General features: G+C 44.7%; 1 protein-coding gene across 2 annotated transcripts in view; it reads left to right on the top strand.

The window, feature by feature from the left end:
- Positions 1 to 19,790, top strand: part of extl3 (exostosin-like glycosyltransferase 3) — a 31,342-nt gene that overhangs the window by 5,664 nt on the left and 5,888 nt on the right. Inside the window, exons 1-3 of one of the 2 annotated variants that reach the window (XM_034075486.1) lie at positions 6,179 to 6,332; positions 14,362 to 16,889; positions 17,510 to 17,637. In XM_034075486.1, coding sequence (XP_033931377.1) covers positions 14,754 to 16,889; positions 17,510 to 17,637 — 2,264 coding nt within the window. In that variant the 5' untranslated portion in view covers positions 6,179 to 6,332; positions 14,362 to 14,753. Of the gene's footprint in view, positions 1 to 6,178; positions 6,333 to 14,361; positions 16,890 to 17,509; positions 17,638 to 19,790 lie in introns of those variants that run through there. The other variant, XM_034075485.1, reaches the window with a different exon arrangement.

A 19,790-nucleotide genomic window follows, 5' to 3' on the forward strand; every position in this document is an offset into this window, starting at 1 on the left:
CATCAGTGTCTGGAGGACGAGGCTTGCGGGGTTCTGGCAGCTGTTGTCGCGGGCTGAGTCAATCTGTTATGGTCTGTGCCAGCATGCACAGAGAGGAAGAGCTCTCAGGAGGACACGGAAAGCCGGGCTGCTGCTGCCACTGGCATGGAAAGATAACAAGAGGATGTATTTGCTAGCAGGGCAGGATTTCACTGCTTGTGTGTTAATTGTGTTTCACTCCAACTGTTTTCACTGTCAAATATGTGCAGAGGAAGGCAGGTTTTATTAATAAAGCATGACAATAGAACCAAGTCAATAAGGCATAAAGGTAATAGCCAACCATCTTGATCATCTTTTTTTAATAGTTCTTTATGTTCTTCATCAAGTAAAAGCATAAAGCAATCTTTAGTTGCAGCCTCGTTAATTGGCTTCTTTTTGACCTGTTTAGATATTTTGTATAAATTCAATATTTTAGTTTTGTCCGTTAAAGGTAGGGTATGTAAGTTTGAGAAACCAGCTCGAGTGCGCTACAATTTGAAAATACACGACCGGAGAAAATCTGCCCCTTCCTCACAGAGCCCCTCCTCCAACACACACGAACGCGCACATGACCAATGAGGGCACGAGATAAGTTTGTGCCCAGATGGAAGGCTGACAGGCAGGTAGGCCATCCAATTACTTTAGCCCGGCCGGCTCAGATGATTGGTCGTGCTTTTTACAGCGCCACGGCTTCCACAGATGACATTTTTGTATGGATTTTTTGTCAAAGCACTTCAGATATTCATTGCTATCGGGATGTTAAGAGCATTCCATGGAATATAACAGAAAGTGTATCTCGAGCCGGTTTCTCAAACTTACCTACCCCACCTTTAAGTTGGACAATAAGACATTTAAACGTAGCGCTCCTGACATTTTCTTTTTTACTATTGTTCTATTTTCTCAGATTTTGTAGACTTAATGTTGAAATAATTGTAATCGGTATATTAATAATATAATAAATGCAAAATGTACTGCTTCAGCCATATTTGACAAAAACAATACTATTCATTGCAAATGGCAGGAAACCCAAAATATGTCAGTGCATTGACTTTGTTCATAATGTCCATGTCAGCTGCATGTTTTATGCCAATATGTTCTAGTTTTAACAGTTTTATATCTACAAAGGAAATGCCAGTGAATTTTAAGATACTTATTCTAACGGCATCAAAGTGATGTTTAAATTGGCCTTATTATTGAACAGGTCTCAGTGGATTTAAATAACTTTTGAGTGTTAGCCAGACATAGGCTATTTTTCCATGTGATTATCATGGCTTGAAAACGAGTCAAATGTGATAGTGTGGGTCTGGCACAGAGTGGGTGTTGATGCAGGGACAGGGAATTGGCAGAGGAGGCCTCCACAAATGAGATTCAGTTGTCAAGGCAAATATTAGGAGGAGATACTTCCATTTGACTTTTGGGAGAGCGCGGCTGTTCACCAGTTTTGGATTGAAGTCAAAGGAGAAATGCACAAGGACTATTTTTTTTATACATTGAATACCAGATTGAAACATTTTAATTAAGAAGTGAGAGTTTGCTGCCTACAAACCAGCAGGTGTTCTTGACGACACTTCTTGTCTAAATAAGCCCTTTTCACTGTAGACTTTATAGCAGGAATAACACGGGTGTTAGTAATTACAGTAATGATGTCTCCCTTCCAATTAGCTGTGCCAGTAAGACATTTTGCACCTGTGTTTGACAAGTTAGAAAGTTTCCTGGTAGAAAAAGATGGATACATGTTGCTATTCTGTGGCAGACTTTACTCGTGAGGAAATCAAAAGGATGATACTGTGGGACAACAGTTGTTAGTCTCTCATATAAAGACAGTTGTTCCACGCCACATGCCCATCCCCCGGATAAAGTCTTGGTTATATTTGTCTCCAGTTGTCCATGTGTCTACAGCTGAGGGTACAATAGAACCACTTTACTGGTACTTTCATCTGTAAAGTATTGCCACCTCATCTGTGAAGTATTGTCTCAAGAAGGGATCCGTAATGAAAGGAGTGTTGCATTGCCTTCCTTTCCCCCCTCAATATACCACATCCAAAAAGATGATCTGATGTAGTGTACAGTGTAGCAGACATAATTAACTTTTAAATATTTAGTATTTGTATAAATCTGTCTTTTTATGATCTTTCCAACATAACGGTACGTCCACACAGCGGCTTTGGAAAAAGCTTGCCGGCGGGCGTGTCTGAAGCTCGGCCAACAACCAATCACATGAATCTCCCGCCCCTGACACACAAGCAGCGATTTGATTGGCTAAAGCTTGTACTGGCATATGATTTGATTGGCTGACGCTTCCACCGAAAGCTTCAGAAGATTCAAAAGTTGAACATTGCTCAACTTTTGAATCCTGAGATGCCTGGAAATCTCCGCTTTGCTTCCCACAATGCAGTTCGGCGAAAAGTAAGGCAAAGTGACGTCACCCCATTCAAAGTGACGGCCCGTCCACACAGCGGCGTGCATTGAAAGCTTCACCACGTCACTTTTCGCCGAACTGCATTGTGGGAAGCGAAGCTTTGCTGGCGTGGCTCGCTGAAAAAGTTGAGCAATGTTCAACTTTTGACGCCTCGGCAGAAGCGTCAGCTAATCGAATCATATGACAGTACAAGCTCTAGCCAATCAAACCGCTACTTGTGTGTCAGGGGCGGGAGATTCATGTGATTGGTTGTTGGTCGAGTTTCATACACGCCCGCCGGCAAGCTTCAAAGCACGCCGCTGTGTGGACGGGCCGTCAATGGGCGTTGGAAGATTTTGTTAACACTGCTGTGTGGACGTACCGTAACAGTCCTAGGGCTGAACATTGTAAAAGAAAGTAATCAGAATGATGCCAGATTATATTTTTGAGAAATTTGAGGGAAATTGCAAAAATAAATACACAAACGCACAACGAAAAAAATCCTCATCAAAGTATAAAATGTGTCTGATTTATATGTGATGTAATACCACCTGCGGTATATTAATGCATTAAAAAAAGCTTTGAAAAGCGACAATAATGCTTTTCCGTCAATCTCCAACAAAATGTTTTACCTCCGTGCTAAGGCTCATTGGGTTGGCTTCAGGAAATAAAAAAACAAGAGATGAGTTGTTTCATCTCTGCTTTTCCATCCACCCTTTTTAAAATGTATTCCCACTTTCATGAATCAGCCCAAATAGGGCGGCAGGATCTGGTGGACACTTCGCCTCTATTCAGCTCCACCTTCAGATGTGGCTCCCTGAGAGAAAGAAAGAGTTTCCTTTGAACAGTGGGAGCCTCTGCCGCAGTGAGCTCTTATTTAATCACTGAAGCGGCTTCCACTCTTGAATACAAAAATACTCCTCGTGTTTTATGCTGCCCTCATTCTTCTTCCTGTCTTAGACCATTTTTTTTGTAACACTGAGCTGTTGTTGTAATTGTAACCTGCTGGATTAAATCTGCTCCCGATAAAGCGTGATTATAGCCGCGGCGACTCATTGAGGTCGGCCCTGCCCTTCAACAATGCGACTCCCCGGTTTGTGAAGTATCCGAAGCTTTTTAATTAATGAAAGGAATTTATTTTTAATTTAATCATTAACAAGACCTCCCGGATAGGCATCTGGCTCGGGGAGAAAACAGACCACCACCTGACCTGTCTTATTTTGACTGAACATCTAAGTACGAGGCAATACATGCTTACATTCAATCCACAAAGGAAAGACAAGTGAGCAGAGGGAAATATCGGGATGCCATTGTATAAATCCCACACCTTAAAACACAAAAGCAACTGAAGAAGGAAATGTAAAATGATAGATGGAGCCCTGTTCATGCATTTCTTTTGTAGGTGAGACTTTACGTCTCTCTGGCAGGCTGGACAGTGTTTGCAGGCCTGTTTGCAGCCTCAGAGTCCTGCGTCCCGTTTCATCTCTGCCTAAAGTAATTATGTAGACGCGAGTGGGGAAATGAGAACCATGTGGCAGCCTGTAATTCGATTTTTAGTAATGAATGGGTCAAACACCAGTTGCAGGCGATTGAGCTCAGAAACCCCCTCTGGAGACGGAGCTCGGCTGTGAAGTGCGTCACAAGGAGCGTGGGCGTGCACCATTACAGGTCACGGATGAGAAGCTTGTTTGAATTTATTAGCCAGTCAAAAATATTTTTTCTAAATTCAAGCTGTTCAGTAAATACAAGCCAGTCACTTATGCTCGGAGATTACGAGTGGACTTGACACAACTGCCGTCTGAAAGAAGTGTACATTAGCTTCACATAGGAGCCGTTAACCCGACACTCTGCGGAGACACGAGACGAGACACGACGTCTTTTCAGGCCACAGTTTGGACCTTTGGAGAACAAACGGACACATGTGCCCTCGCTCCGTGTCCATAAAATGATACTCAAAACCTTTGTCATGCTTGTTTAAAAGACACTGGTCCCATATATGGTCGTTATGTTGTAGTTTCTTCACCCTGAATATTCTGCTTATCGGCACAAACTGTCACGAAAAAGCTGTGTCAGCTAGTTTATTTGAGTCAGAGCCAAACTCTAGTCGAGTGCACGAGCAGATGATTAATGATTCGGGCTCTAAAAAAGACGATGTGTCTCTTCCCTCTTTTGACCCTCATGTTCTGCACATTTGGATAAAGTGAAGATGTATAATCGATAGTGTCCAAATGTTCCAGAGATTCAAGGAGTTACAGACGAGACACTTCAGAAAGATAATTAACTCTCAGTCTTGCACAATGTGAGCTCATATTTCTGTTAGATTACCTCATTTGCAATCCAGGTCATATTTAACTCCAAATGTAAAATAGCTAAATGTAAACCAGATTGTGCAAGAAGTTAAAAAGCTTGTAAGAACGCCAAGAAAATAGTCAAGTGCTGCTTTTCACACCACATTAGGAGCAATTAGCTTTGCTTCATAAATATTAATATGAAGCACTTCCTGGACTCATTACACATTTTGTTTGAGGTACTCTTTGAATAACGATGCAAGAATTTCTTGTTTTATGGCGTAGTGCTATAAAATAAAGGCAATAGTTGTGGTTCTTCTTGCCGAGAGTCTGCTTATTAAACTCATCAAACATCTGTATTTTAAACAACAGAGATTCAGTCTGAACTTTAACCCTCTGCATTCTGATGCAGACTTAATTGTAGTTATATTTAAATGTTAAAGTACTTACGCAGCGTCCACACGGCGGCGTGCGTTGTAGCTTGCCGGTGGGCGTGTCTGAAACTCGACCAACAACCAATCACATGAATCTCCCGCCCCGGACACACAAGCACGCGGTTTGATTGGCTCGAGCTTGTACTGGCGTATGATTTGATTGGCTGACGCTTCCGTCGAAGAAAGCAACACGAGCAAAGCGAAGTGACGCTCCCACAATGCAGTTCGGCAAAGTGTGACGTCACCCCATTCAAATTGTCTGGACTTATCCCAACATCAATTAAGATAAAAGTAAACAATAATTTAAGAAAACCAGCTGCTTACTCACTTCTTTGTTTCCAGGAAGGGCCACAGTTACAATGCTAAGAAGCCTTTTTTAGGAAACTAAATGACACATAATTACATGTGTTGTTACCGTGTGACGTTCTGGCAAAGGAAGAACAGCCATCCTGTCTTAAAGAGGTTTTTCTCAAAAGTTAGAGCGAATGAGACGAATGGGCCAGCTGAGGTGTGCTGAATAACGGGGGAGTCCTGTGTGTCTGGACGTCCTCTCCGACTCTAATTGGCTGTCACATTCTCAATTCTCAGCGACACAGTGCGCGGCTCCTCGCCTCACCCCTGTGGGCTCGGCAGCTCTACAGCACAGTGACAGATTAACTGCAAAGACATTGTGATGCACTTTGTTCATCACATGACTGGAGATTCTCACAGAATTTGCCATAAGAATCTTTTCCTATGGATTTTTGTTTGGTTTTTACGTTGGATTGTCTTTTGTGACGTGCCACCCCGCAAGGACACGAGCACTTTTTTTTATTAGTGGCTCTCCGGAGTAATCCTTGTCATATTGCAGGAGCTTGAGAGGCTACCAGGCCCATCTGTCATCATGAACTCATTCCTTCTTCTTATCTGCCGTGCAAAATAGTGCAAGTTATAAATACACGCATCATCGAGTCGTGTGTCATCGTTTCTAAACACCAGGGCAGCGAGGGCGGACTTCCTGTCTGACTCGTTGTGTTCTTTCGCTGCTTTAATGCGCACACTGAGAGATAAAGGTCAACACGCTCGTATGTTTTGCCGTGAGTAGGAGGTGGTCCACATGGAGGGCGATCATAATTGCTCGTGCGCCGGGTCGTCAGCACACAGATACTCCCGATGATCATAACGGCCTCGCTGTCGTCTCTTCAGCGATATTGGGTAATAAAGAGAGCAGCACCCACCCGCATCACCGGGAAGTGTTCAGTGCTTCTACAGGAAGCGGTCGGTAAAGTTGAATATCAACACTGTACTAACAACATTTCGAATGTGGCCGACATGGCAAAGTGTTTGGTTTTCCAATAGAGCACATTAGGGTTGGATTAAAGGACACAATACAACTTAAAACTATATACATTTGAGATACATTGTTCTAAAACGATGATAACATGGAAGCTAATAGTGTTCTGTGGACAATGTTGCTAATAACTGAGCTGGATACTTGTATGGCACAATCTGATGTTTGAACCAATACGATTTTGAGTACCTTGGTCAAGTATGTACTTCATTAGATAAGACAGAATTGACCTTTTGCATGCATATTTTGAGATAAAGTTTCTCAATTCCTAATAGTATCCCAGCGCTCCAGCCCTCAATTTTCTCAACATCGGATATAACTAATACTAATAAATAAAATGGGGCTACACTGGCATCTGAGCTAACAACATTTTGTCTATTTATTTGTATAGTATTTGTAAGAAAAATATCACTCGTCACTGAGCTTCAATAATCAGGATTTATTATCCTTGCAAGAATGGAAGTAGTCGTCACACACAGAGCTGCATGGGACAAATAGTTCCCCCGATAGCGTCCTTCACATGCTTAAATACAAGAGGGGGGGTATCGCAGTCACAAGATGCAGGCATACCGGTTCAAAGCCGTATTCATTGTTTAGTTCAGATTAGCTAAGGCCGACGTAAGCAATAAACATGACCGTCATAAGCCTATCTCCATAGGGGCTGAACCATCATGTTAATGGCTATCATATGCCTAAAACAGTGTGTCCTGACGCTCTTCTGGGTAATCATACATCCTGTTACGTACACAGCTACGTAGGGCCCTTGTTATCATGGGCTACTCTGATATTGGAAGAGTACATTCAGTATTTTCCCAACAGTATTAATCCCACTAGATCTGATCACATGAATTATTTATCTTAAAGGTCCCATGTCATGCTTTTCCGGTTAGTACCCGTCCCCTTGTGTGTTGTGTAGCTTGTTCTGCATGTAAACGGTCTGCAGAGTCACAAACCCTCAAAGTGCACCCTGTAGCGAGTAAAACTCTAACACTGAAAATACCTCTCTATGCTGCCCCAGAACGCCTCGTTGGACATTTCTCTGTTTCCATTGTTTGCTTCTTGGGTATAGGGACGTAACATAACGGCTCCGCAGATTGGTCCATTTGTTATGTTGCGGCCGCGGAGCCGTTACGTTTGGAGCAATCCGCGGGCTTCCTCACACACACACACACACACACACACACACACACACACACACACTCGGCGGGACGTTGCGAGGCTCGCTGCTGCGAGGAGCGGGACACTGTGAGCCGGCTCACTGGTGTGGGGTCGGCGAGACAGCGAGACACCGCGGAACTCAGCCTGAGCACACACACACACACACTCCCAACCAGGCTGCGGGTGTGTGTGTGTGTGTGTGTGTGTGTGTGTGTGTGTGTGCCCAGGCTGAGTTTCTCGCTGTCTCGCAGACGGCCACTGTGCTCACAGGGAGGGGGGGGCAGCAGCTCCAACAAGCCGCTTGGGAGTGAATACACATACTACAGAGATGACGTGTGAGAAACCAATGTGAGTTTGGAAAATTGCACAATATACATTTATTTTAGTAGACCTCAACAATGGAATTATGATCAGTAGAAATGGCCATGACATGATGGGACCTTTTAATCAAGTGCTCGTAAAAGTCCTTTATTTTCTGACTTTGTAACCACGGCACAGCCCTGAGGCTCTCGTGTGATGCTTCAGTGAGAAAGGTCCTTCAAGCGCTCAGTCAGCCGTCTGCAGATGAGCTGTGATCCATGGCTGCAACAGCTGCTCCCCCCCCACACAGACCCATGACTATGCTTTCCCCTGCAGCTGCCTCCATCTTTTCCCCTCCATCACTTCCACAGGGAGCGCCCTACCTCGATCCTCTCTATGAAATAACAATTAATTATTTGAAGCGTTGTCATCCAGCACAATGACCCAGAGACTCCTTAAGGAGAGAGATACATCAGGATGTACAGGAACCCCAGAGGCCATGATGACTTTAAAGTGAAGTAACATCTCCTCTAGAGGCCGGTGCTCACTGCTGCAGTCCGATATTAGGATTTAGAAACTCACATGCTACAGTTTGTACTAGTATCCATTTTCTTCGGGAGCGACAACAAATATTGCAGGCAGAAAACCCACACATGGGAAAATCTGGGGGAAGTGTTTTTCAAGACTTAAATGACAATCCATTTTCTGTCAGTCAAATGATAGGCAGCTCTAATGGCTCAACGATAAGGACAGAACGGCTCGATAAAAAGAGCAATTTATTACTGTATGAAAGCTTATTCACATCCTTCACCAGCTAAGAAAATCCATAAAAAAGGTTAAAAATACAAATAGTAAATACTCTTGGTACCTTTTAGCTCATATTGTAACGTTATACGTGTGCAGAGCATTTATTTACAGAGTGAAATAACAGTAAGGTATATTCCGTATTGATTTCTCTTAGGATAAGTGGGCACTGCAGTACATATAACCTTCGTACTGCTGACTAGAGAAAATACTACTGTTGTTGTGGAACATTGTACCACTGCAGTTTCTGAGTTTCTCATTTTCTGGACACAGCTATTTTGTACCACAGATACATTAATACAATGTGAGAATATTTGTTGCGTTTAGAGGAAAACATTTGACTGACCTAAAGAGGAAATATTATGCTAATTTCCAGGTTCATATTTGTATTTTGTCCTCTACTGTGACATGTCTCCATGCTTTAATGTTCAAAAAGCTCTTTATTTTTCTCATACTGCCAGAGTCGAGTCTGCTCTGATTGGTTAGCTGGCCGGCTATTTTGTGATTCGTCAAGCGCTTAGAGATGCCCCGCCCAGTGTTTCCGCCAGACCAGGGCTGAGAGGGCGTCCACCTCGAGAGGGGGGGGGGGTGTGACGTCACGTTGTGTCACATGACTTGAATTTTGAATTGAGCCGTCCCTTTTATAGATACTATCTCTTTGCGTATTTGTGATGGGAATTCCGGCTCTTTTTAGTGAGTCGGATCATTTGGCTCGGCTCACTAAGAAGAGCCGGCTCTTTCGGCTCCCAAACGGCTCTTCATGTTACCACAGTTTACCGCGGAGCCTCAGTTTCGCCGCTGCGAGGCTCCGGCTCTCGCAGTTCACGGGCGTGCTCCACTAGCACCCCCCGTCAAGGCTCGCCGGCGGCAGTACACTTTCCGTCACAGGAACACGCTTTGCTGGCGGCGAAAATAATCCCACCAGACTCCTTTGCCCCTCCAACAGAGCGATGTCCTTGTCCCTTTTCCTTTTCGTCATTTCAAGCGATAAAAACTCGATCTTCTCTTGAATTATAATTTTTTTTGGATGCCCTCGAGTTCAGGGCGTTCCGAGCTGAATAAGGGCGTCAAATGACGGCAAGACGCCCCCCTGGCAGAAAGGCTGGTCCCGCCTCTTAGCCTATCACGTAAATGTGTGGGAGAGGTGATTTGTGCATCCCAACGACTGTGTACCTGATGAAGAGAACATGTGTATGTGTACATCTGGAAAAGCAAACTGAAAGCATGGTTCTGAAAGGTTCCGAGTCTTTGGTGAGCAGAAAGTAATGAATTATTCAAATATCGTCACAGCTTTTGAGTGGATTGCTATGAAATTTGTTACGGATGTTTATGTTTCGCCAACTTTTCTGACTTTTCCCGTTGCGCCTCCAACATTTTCAGTTTGTCTTGAACTTTTGTCAATTAAAAAATACCTACAAAACTAACAACTGATTACGAAGCTGGCTGTCTGACGAATCGGAGATAGCTTTGTGACAGTTTGTCTTTGTTCATATGATCTAATCAGGCAGTCAAACCTAAAGCAGTGGAAAGAGAGTGTTTGAAGAAGAGTGAAAAAAAACTTTAATTCTTATCGTTAGACTTCTTAATATTTCAGTCCTTGCAGTACCGCTTCTTGAAGCCTTGCTACCTGGGGCCTTATTAAAAATACAAGCTGTGGGATCTTCCTGTCGGCCCTTAACTCCTTCAGTCCGTCTCACTTTCTGTCAAAAGCTCAGATGCCTCTTGGACAGTCGGAAAAGACTATTGGCCTCACTCTCAGTTTTGCTGCAGGATATGTCTCTACCTTCAGCTTTCTCTCATTCACAAGCTGCTTTTCCCCACATGACTCTGAAGTGATCAAGTAAAAACCTGTTCTAGTTGGAAGTCAATAGTATAGAGGAATGCTTCAGAAAGCCAGTGTGCAGAGAGACTGTTCAAACATTTATACAAGTGCTTGCCCTCAAATGTCTGGAAACGTAAAGGCAGTGTCCCACTTCCTCACTGCTCAGCACCTGCTGCTGTTATTCTTCTGACTTCAGATGAAAATATTCTGCTCGGACCGTCTCGGTGTATTAGTCACAACATGATGCGTTTCAGAGAGCTTGCAAACATGACTTGGCAGATTGATATTAAAGCCCGTGTTAAAAGTCTGTTTCCATATTCCGAAATAACTGACTGCAGTCTGCGTTAATCATCAACAGGACCAGTTATTTGCAGTCACTGCTTGCTCACCGTTTGTAGCAGCATACGTTTTTCTATCTGGGTCATCAGAGAGGCGGCTGTGCTTTAGCTTCGTCTCTCCCCTGTGAACACTACAGACCATTTGATATGAAAACGTCGCAGGATATAGCCTTCTCAAAAGAGACTGGGTTGTATTTCGTATTTATTTTCAGTATGACTGTAATGGACTATTTATACCACGCATGCAGAGACTACTCATCATCTGTAAGGGAGGGATTCAACATTAACAATCTATGAAAATAATAATATACTCTGTCCCTGCAGCCATATACAGTGGCTGTTACTCAGTGGCTTCAGGTTATATTTTAACTGCAGACTGTGTTGTATAACGCTGAGACTGATGAATATTTAAAATGAGTCTGCCCAATATTACAGATCTAGATTTGTTGGGCCTATGTAATGTCAAAAACAACTGAACAATGTCAATCCCAGTGTCTTAAAGTCCAAGGTAACGTCTTTAAATGTATTTTTTTGTTGTCATTTTAAACCCCAAAGATAATCAGTTTATATGACGTAAAGAAACAGCAGGAATATTTCATACGTAAGGGGCTGAAAAAAGCATTTTCTGCCAACTTTGCTTGAAGATTTAAGATTAAAGGGGCCCTATTATGCTTTTTTGGTTTCACTTTCCTGTGGCTTTCGACTATGCGGCTGACCAATCACAACAGAGCCGGCCAGCTAACCAATCAGAGCAGACTGGGCTGTGGTTTCAGACGGAGGGTGAAAAAAGGTAGATTGAGAAAGATATACTTTTTTTCACATTAATGCATGTAAACGTAACAGCTCCACTTTAATGAATGATCTGAATAGTGGTTGTTTATTTTACAGTCGATAAACGAATAGATTAGTCGTCTAATCGTTGCAGCCATGATGTCAGTATCTCTCTTTGAGTGCAAATATACTTCATAGCTCACTCTTTCTCTTCTGCCACCTTGTAAGCCTAATGCCTCCAAGTGAACATGGCTTCAACAGCAGCCCTTAAGGTGCTTAACACCAAACGGCCTCGCAGCTCCACGGTAGGTAATGATGGCATTACCATTGATCCCACAGAGTAAACCCGGAGCGATCAATGCTCTCCTGTGTGTTTTCCAAGCAAACAGCTCTCCGATGAAGCTGAGTGCAGCGCAGAGAAGACATCCTGCAGATTAGGAAGCTACAACTGAAGAGATGGAGATTTAGTTCCCATCCGTGTGGTGTTGCTCTGACTCCCAGACTCAGCCACGGGCAGAGCTTTAAGCCATCTTGTTTTTGGCTCCAGATTAGGCCGAGCGACCGCGTCTGCCAGCATCTGTCTGCCATTAGCCCTGTGGCAGTCCGGCTGCAATTAATCAGAGGGTTGTGATGTCGCCACTCGGTCACTCTGCACCTCGGGCACAGCAGCAGGAGTAGGGTCAGCGTTCAAAGGGTCACATGGCCTCGCCGTTTTTACTGTACACGTTCTGAATAAACCAAAGATCACTGGTTTGTAGGTACTTTGTTGGACCAGAGCATTTTGTCTAATGTTAACCTGAATTGATTCACATTTGGCTGAAACACACATCACTTATTTGATCTGATGCACTGTAGCTTTGGACAATTCAGCCGCTGGTCAGTATCCTGGTAATGTTGTGTTTGGTTGTAAATCCAGAAGTATCCACGTGGCTCTGTGCTTAGTGCGGCCGGATAATGACTCTATTCGACAAGACTTTTATAAAAAAACAAGCTTAACATTTGCAATTTTCATCTCCTCAAATGTGAAGTGTTGCTCCCTTTTTTCTGTTTCACATCAACATGGATTGTCATGAACTCACATTTTCATTCTTGAACATTTTGATAAGCATTGCTCACAGTTTTTCGACCCTCAATCAATAATAACATTTCAAATTGAATTGACAGATTCATTTTCTGCCCATAGTTATGATCGATTAATTATCCAACTGTTTTTATATCAGTCTTCACAGCTTTGAGGCACATTGAGGCGCATTGAGGCACATTGAGGCGCATTGAGGCACGCAGCTGAAAGGAGACTGTCGGTCATTTTGAGCAAGATGAAATCACGTGTCTGTGATGTGCCAGTACCTTTTCTCATTCCTCTCCTTGACACACACACACACACACACACACACACACACACACACACACACACACACACACACACACACACACACACACACACACACACACACACACACACACACACACACACACACACACACACACACACACACACACACACAGTTTCAGGGTAGACGGGGGAGAGTTAATCTCTAAACATCAGAAATGCCCGTCACATGGAGGCAGCACGGAGACATTTTTACTTGACAGAATGAAAGATGTTTGTTTTTAAGATGTTATCTCTCTGTGCTGTGATCTTAACCGGGCAGTAATGACACCGCTACAACCGCACAGGCTTAAATTCACCAGTCGTAGGAGTTGTATCCTTATCAAGAGGAGCGGTTATGTCGGCTTAAGGTAAACAGCACCTGCGTTCCTTTTCTGCCTCTGGTCTGAACCGCATTGCTTTATCAACGCTCAGTGTTGTGGGTTTCTGTGTTTGGTAAGGATTGTTTGGCGCTTTGTGGACGTCCTCCGGGCTTGTGCTGTAGGGATTTAGCTATGAAGCTCAGAAAGCCTGCTGCCCGTGGAAAGAAACAATCTGTTCTGAAATGTACACAATGCTCATTGTGTAAGATTCTTTCTGAAAGGTGACCTAATATTACTTTCAGTTTGGTTTTTGGTTCTGGTCTCGAGCTATCTCTTGAAATCATCTGCCCACTTCAGCTTCCAAGATCTTCATTCTTTCTTGCATTCTCATATTTTCGAACTAGCTCCAAACCGGGAGAACATGATCAGAGGAAGATGTATGTATGGTTATTCTTGCATTGATCTTAAAATAAAGCACAAGCCATCGGGAAGAACTTGAACACTTAAAATAAAATTGTCATGCGAAGTGAAGCCTTCTGCATCAGAAGGGCAGCTGGTTTCCTTTGTCGAAGCCTTTTTCTCCTTTGAGCCAGTGAAGATAATTCTACCTCACCTCTTCAGATGGACTGTTATCAGGGATGCTGGGTAATTTGAGTCAGTGATGAGGTCGGGGTGCAGGAGGAACCCTTAATGAGATGTGCTGGTGTTGGCTCTCCTACTGTGTGCACTTTTACTAGTGAGGGCCATATTAAGCATGGCAGCATTCCACCTCCAGCCTGTTATGACCATAGGGTTATGACAAAAGAAACGTTATCTGTAACATCCAGGCAGTTTCTAATGAGCCTGCTTTACTAAATGCAGCTATCAGTTCCCAGTCATGGGTTTCAAAATATGCATGTAAAATGTTTTGGGACGTAAAAGTTGTTTGTGAGCTCCAATAGTTACTTTGATCTTGCTTTTAGAATTTTTTTTTAATAATCGCCACTATTTTTATTTTTTCTCTCCCAGGTTCCTGCTTTGAGAAGGACGAGAATATTCCAGAAGCCGGATCTCCAAAAGGAATCCCTGGAAAAAGTGACCGAAAAATGAGCACAACCCGGATAGAAGAAGCTGGCCCACCCACCCGTCTCTCTGACCTGTGAGCGGCCATGCCCTCCGTGCCTCACCCATCGAGGGGAACTCTCCAGACACCGGAGTGTTTTCTGGAATAGATTAGGAAAATAGCTTAACCCCGCAATAGAAATGGTATTAGTTTGTCTGAGCTATACCACATCAGAGGTGATTTTAGAATACAGGTGAGGCCGATCCTCACCTTGCTGACAAGGTCGTATCATGGCCGCTGCTGATCCCCATAGCAACGCTTCCTTGGCAATGCAAGGAGCAGACTGAGAGAGTCAACGATGCAGCGTAACGGCGGGGGGGCGGGCGCCGGTGGCCAGCCATGGGTGTTACGGCGCGTGCGTCTCACCTGGCTCAGTTTCATGCTCTTTTTCATCCTGGTCTTCTTCCCACTCATCGCCCATTACTACCTCACGACCATCGATGAAGCCGGGGGTCCCGAGAAGCACATCTTTGGCCCGCGGCCCGGTGGCGAACTCTGTGAGGTCAAACATGTGCAGGATCTGTGCCGGATCCGCGAGTCGGTCAGCGAGGAGCTGCTGCAGCTGGAGGCCAAGAGGCAGGAGCTCAACGGGGAGATCTCCCGACTCAACATGCGCATCGAGGCCTGCAAGCGCAGCATCGACAGCGCCAAGCAGGACCTGCTGCAGCTGAAGAACGTTATCAGCCAGACGGAACACTCCTATAAAGAACTGATGGCCCAGAACCAGCCCAAGCTTTCACTGCCGGTCAGACTGCTGCCAGACAAGGAGGACCCGGGTTTACCACCGCCGAAGTCTGCACGCTCCTGCCGCCTACGCTCCTGCTTCGACTACGCCCGCTGCCCTCTCACCTCTGGGTTTCCAGTCTATGTCTATGACACGGCCTCCTATCCATGGGCAGACTTTATTGACCCCCTGGTGAAGCAGGCGTTTGCAGCATCAGTGAAGAGCAACATTTATATAACCGATAACCCCAGCATTGCCTGTCTCTACTTGGTTTTAGTCGGGGAGCTGCAGGAGTCCTCCTCCCCGCCTCCTCCTCCCTCAGAGCTGGAGAAGCAACTGAAAGCTCTGCCTTACTGGAGATCTGATGGACACAATCATGTTCTGGTGCATTTCTCTAGAATGTCAATGACACAGAACTTCCTGTATAATGTGAGCACAGGACGGGCGGCAGTCGCTCAGTCCACCTTCCTGGAGCAGCAGTACCGCGAGGGCTTTGACTTGGTTGTGTCCCCGCTCGTTCATGCCCTCTCAGAGCCAAACTTTTTAGAAGTGCCCCCTCAAGTTCCTGTAAAAAGGAAATACCTCTTCACCTTCCAGGGGGAGAGGGTGGAGTCACTAAGGAGCAGCTTACAGGAAGGACCCCCCCAGACTTTCGAGGAGGAGATGGAAGGAGACCCACCAGCCGACTACGATGATCGCATCATCGGCACCTTAAAGGCGGTGCAGGACAGCCACCTTGATCAGGTGCTGGTGGAGTTCACCTGCAAGAACCCCCGGCCGAGTCTGCCGACTGAGTGGGCTCTGTGTGGGGAGAGGGAGGACCGGCTGGAGGTGCTTAAGGTTTCCACCTTTGGCCTGGTGATAGCTCCAGGGGACGGGCAGCTGGTGGCCTCAGCAGGCTGTGGGATGAGGCTCTTTGAGGCCCTCGAAGTGGGGACCATCCCAGTCGTGTTGGGGGACCACTCCAGACTGCCGTATCACCAGCTTATTCGATGGAGCGAAGCTGCCATCATAGTCCCTAAGCCTCGTGTTACAGAGCTACACTTCCTGCTGCGCAGCCTATCAGACAATGACATGCTGGCCATGAGGCGGCAGGGCCGCTTCCTGTGGGAAACGTACTTCTCTACCTCGGAGAATGTTCTAAACACCCTCCTGGCCTGCATCAGAACCAGCATCCAGGTTCCTGCTGCTCCCATCAAAGAAGAGCCGGCTCACGAGATTCCCCACAAAGCAGGGAAGCTGGCAGGAACTGATGCCAACCTGGCTGACAATGGGGACCTGGATCTGGGTCCTGTTGAGACGGAGCCCCCCTACGCCTCTCCGCGCTTTCTCCGCAACTTCACATACACAGCTTCAGAAACATATCGAGCATGGAACCGGGCCCCGGGGCCTTTCCATCTGTTCCCTCACACTCCTCTGGACCCCGTGCTGCCCTCTGAAGCCAAATTCCTCGGCTCTGGAACTGGCTTCAGGCCCATCGGTGGAGGTACGGGAGGCTCAGGGAAGGAGTTTCAGGCAGCTCTAGGAGGGAATGTGCCCCGAGAACAGTTCACCGTGGTCATGCTGACCTATGAGAGGGAGGAGGTGCTGATGAACTCTCTGGAGAGGCTGAATGGACTGCCGTACCTCAACAAAGTAGTGGTGGTGTGGAACTCACCCAAGCCTCCCTCAGACGACCTGCTGTGGCCAGACATCGGCCTGCCCATCGTGGTGAGTGCTGGTTGTTTGTATTTGTGAGGAATATATCTCTGTCTTATCTCGTCTCTTTGAAGTGCAAAAGAGTAACTCGAAGTGTTTTTGAGGTGGTGCAAAGTTTGATGCAGTACATTACATAAAGTTGTTTGGATCAGTTCTTCTTTGAAATTCTGCAGGAGTCCATACAAATTACTAGCCGCCTGAGAAGTCTGACACCCATGAATAATACAATTTGGGCTTTTGAATTAAGTCGGAAAAAATTAAATATTCATGTGATTCATATTCACCCCATTAGTTTGTGACGGGGACAAGTGGTAAGCTGTGAAGAGAAACTAAAGAATTAGATTCTGTTTTTGTCAGTGCCAGCAGAGTCTTTGCTGCCACCTGGCACTACTACTTAACAGGCTTATATATAAACTGCTTCTATACGGATCATGTATAACTACAACGTATGACTGACACATGTTGGGAATACTTTTGTGCTAAAATATATCTTATGGAAGAATCCGAACTTTGTGATTTTAGTCTTTGCAGAACATTGACATGCACATAAACCTATACAACACAATCCAGCCTCTTTAGAAAGTATCACTTCTCAGGATAATGACTGAACGAGTTTGTTGTTGCGCCTGCAGGTTGTCCGCACAGAGAAGAACAGCCTCAACAACCGCTTCCTTCCCTGGGACGTCGTGGAAACCGAGGCCATCCTGTCGATTGACGATGACGCTCATCTCCGCCACGACGAGATCATGTTCGGGTTCAGGTCAGTGATGGTAACAGAGTGCATGAGATCTTAGAGATTCATACATAAAAGAGGGAAACCCTGTAAACAATGTGTCATCACTTTGGGCTTTTATTAAAAACGATTATCCATTTACTTTGAAAACATCAATTTATTGGAGAAAGAAAATATGAACAGTATGTTAACAGTTGATTACCCTGAACAGTAACAGTAACAGTATAATTCAACCGAAAAACCAATAATAAAAAAAAAATTAATAAAAAAAAAAAAGTAAAAGTCGTTTTATTTCGATTACGTTGTTTTCGTAATCGTTGCAAGCCATAATCGTAATTGCGCAGCCCTAGTTGGTCGTATTGCTAGCTTTTGTTGCTACCTTTTTTTAAACAAATGCGACACACCGCCCGGCTCATTCAAGTCCGTAGTTTCGCCACGTTGATTTGGCTTAAATCCAAAATATTCCCACACCGGAGATGTGGTATTAGGTTTTGCAACCACTTCCATTTAACTTCAAATTCCCCTCGAATAAGTCACACGTTGTCTCCTGCTTGTCTCTAAATTAGGGATGCCAGTGATTATTCGAATATTCGTTACAGTCTCCATAATCGAATATTATTTTTAAAAATCGATTTTATTTATATATTTTTATTATTATTTATGTTTTTTTTTTTTTCTGGCTTATTTTCAACCAAAATATAGACTAATGCTAATAATAGTAATAGTATTAATAATTGTAAATGGCCATTGGTCACACCACCAGTTTGTTTTACTGTAAACTTGGAGGAAGCCTGCGTGCAGAGCAGACTGCTGCTGCAGCACGCTACACACCGCCCCCACCCCCCTCTCCCTCACACGTGCGACTAAAGATGAACAAAGCGGCCGGTAAGAAGAGTTCCTCCTCGTGGAACTACTTCTAACTTACAAGTCCAAAGGAAGTTAAATGCAAGCTCGGTCGAATAATCGATTATTATTCGCCAGGGCTGCCGAATAATCGATTTTGATCATGGTCAGTTTCTGGCAACCCTACTCTATATTATTAATTTGGCTGCTGCACTGCTGCACGTGGAGTGTCCTGACGATGGTCCTGACCTGGCTGTGTCATGGGCTGTGCGTGAGCCCCGCCCCTCACAGCGCGCAGGGCTGGCAGCCACAGCGCTCCTGGCTAAAATGCTGGTCACATCCTTATGTAAACAAACACGCATGTAAACGGCAATTTATCGAGCTCAGAAAAGTTATCGAGTCCATTTTTATTTATCGTACGATAAGTCCATTTATTGATTATCGCGACAGGCCGAGTACTCACATTTTGAAAGGCACTGCATTGACAAAACAATTACCTTTAGTGTTTGATGATAGGCATCCAGACGTGGAGGGGAAGGACAGGCAATTAAAGGAAATCTTTACAGACCACAATTCTCGCTTTTTTTCCGGTTATTTTGAAAAGAAAAGGGGTTGTGATTAATGACATGTGTTTTTGTTTGTTGAACAAACCAAGTTTGATGATAGTTAAAATTGTTCTTTCTCAAGAGACATGGTGTGAAGAGTCGAAAAAATGCAGCGTAATTAAAGGTCAAGCTTCGTCTCCAGTGGGAAGGGAAAATGCCCCAAAGAATGCAGAAGCTTCGCATTCCTGAAAAATCCTGAATTCTACAGAAAAACTGAAGCCACCACTCGAAACTCAGCCAGATCAATTTAAAGGAAAGCATGCTTCCTTGTAATTATGATTTATTTGTTAATATTTTACTTGGATAGGCAGATTGTGAAGGCCATGTCTAATCCAATTAAAAGAGCAGATCTTTTTTGCACCTTCCCCTTCCCTCTCACACACTCCTTTACACCACCGTGCTGCAGCTGCGTGTCCAGGCAGGCTGTGTGTGTGTGTGTTAGCATTACTATACTTGTGGGGACCTAAATCTGTTCACACAGTCACGTGTGGGGACTCGCCTCCCTTATGGGGACAAAATGGGGGGGAATTTTAGGGTGAAGACTTGGTTAGGTTTAGGGTAAGGGTTAGGCATGTGTTGGTTAAGGTTAGGATAAGTCTCCAGGAAATGCATGTAAGTCAATGTAATGTCCCCTGAAGTGATGTATACATGGTGTGTATACATGGTATGTGTGTGTAGGGGGTCGTTCGTCATGAAACATCTCAAACTTCCCAAGAATTACCCAGGAATGTT

Source organism: Pseudochaenichthys georgianus, chromosome 24 (genome assembly GCF_902827115.2).
Source record: "Pseudochaenichthys georgianus chromosome 24, fPseGeo1.2, whole genome shotgun sequence".
In the NCBI taxonomy this organism is placed as follows: Eukaryota; Metazoa; Chordata; class Actinopteri; order Perciformes; family Channichthyidae; genus Pseudochaenichthys; species Pseudochaenichthys georgianus.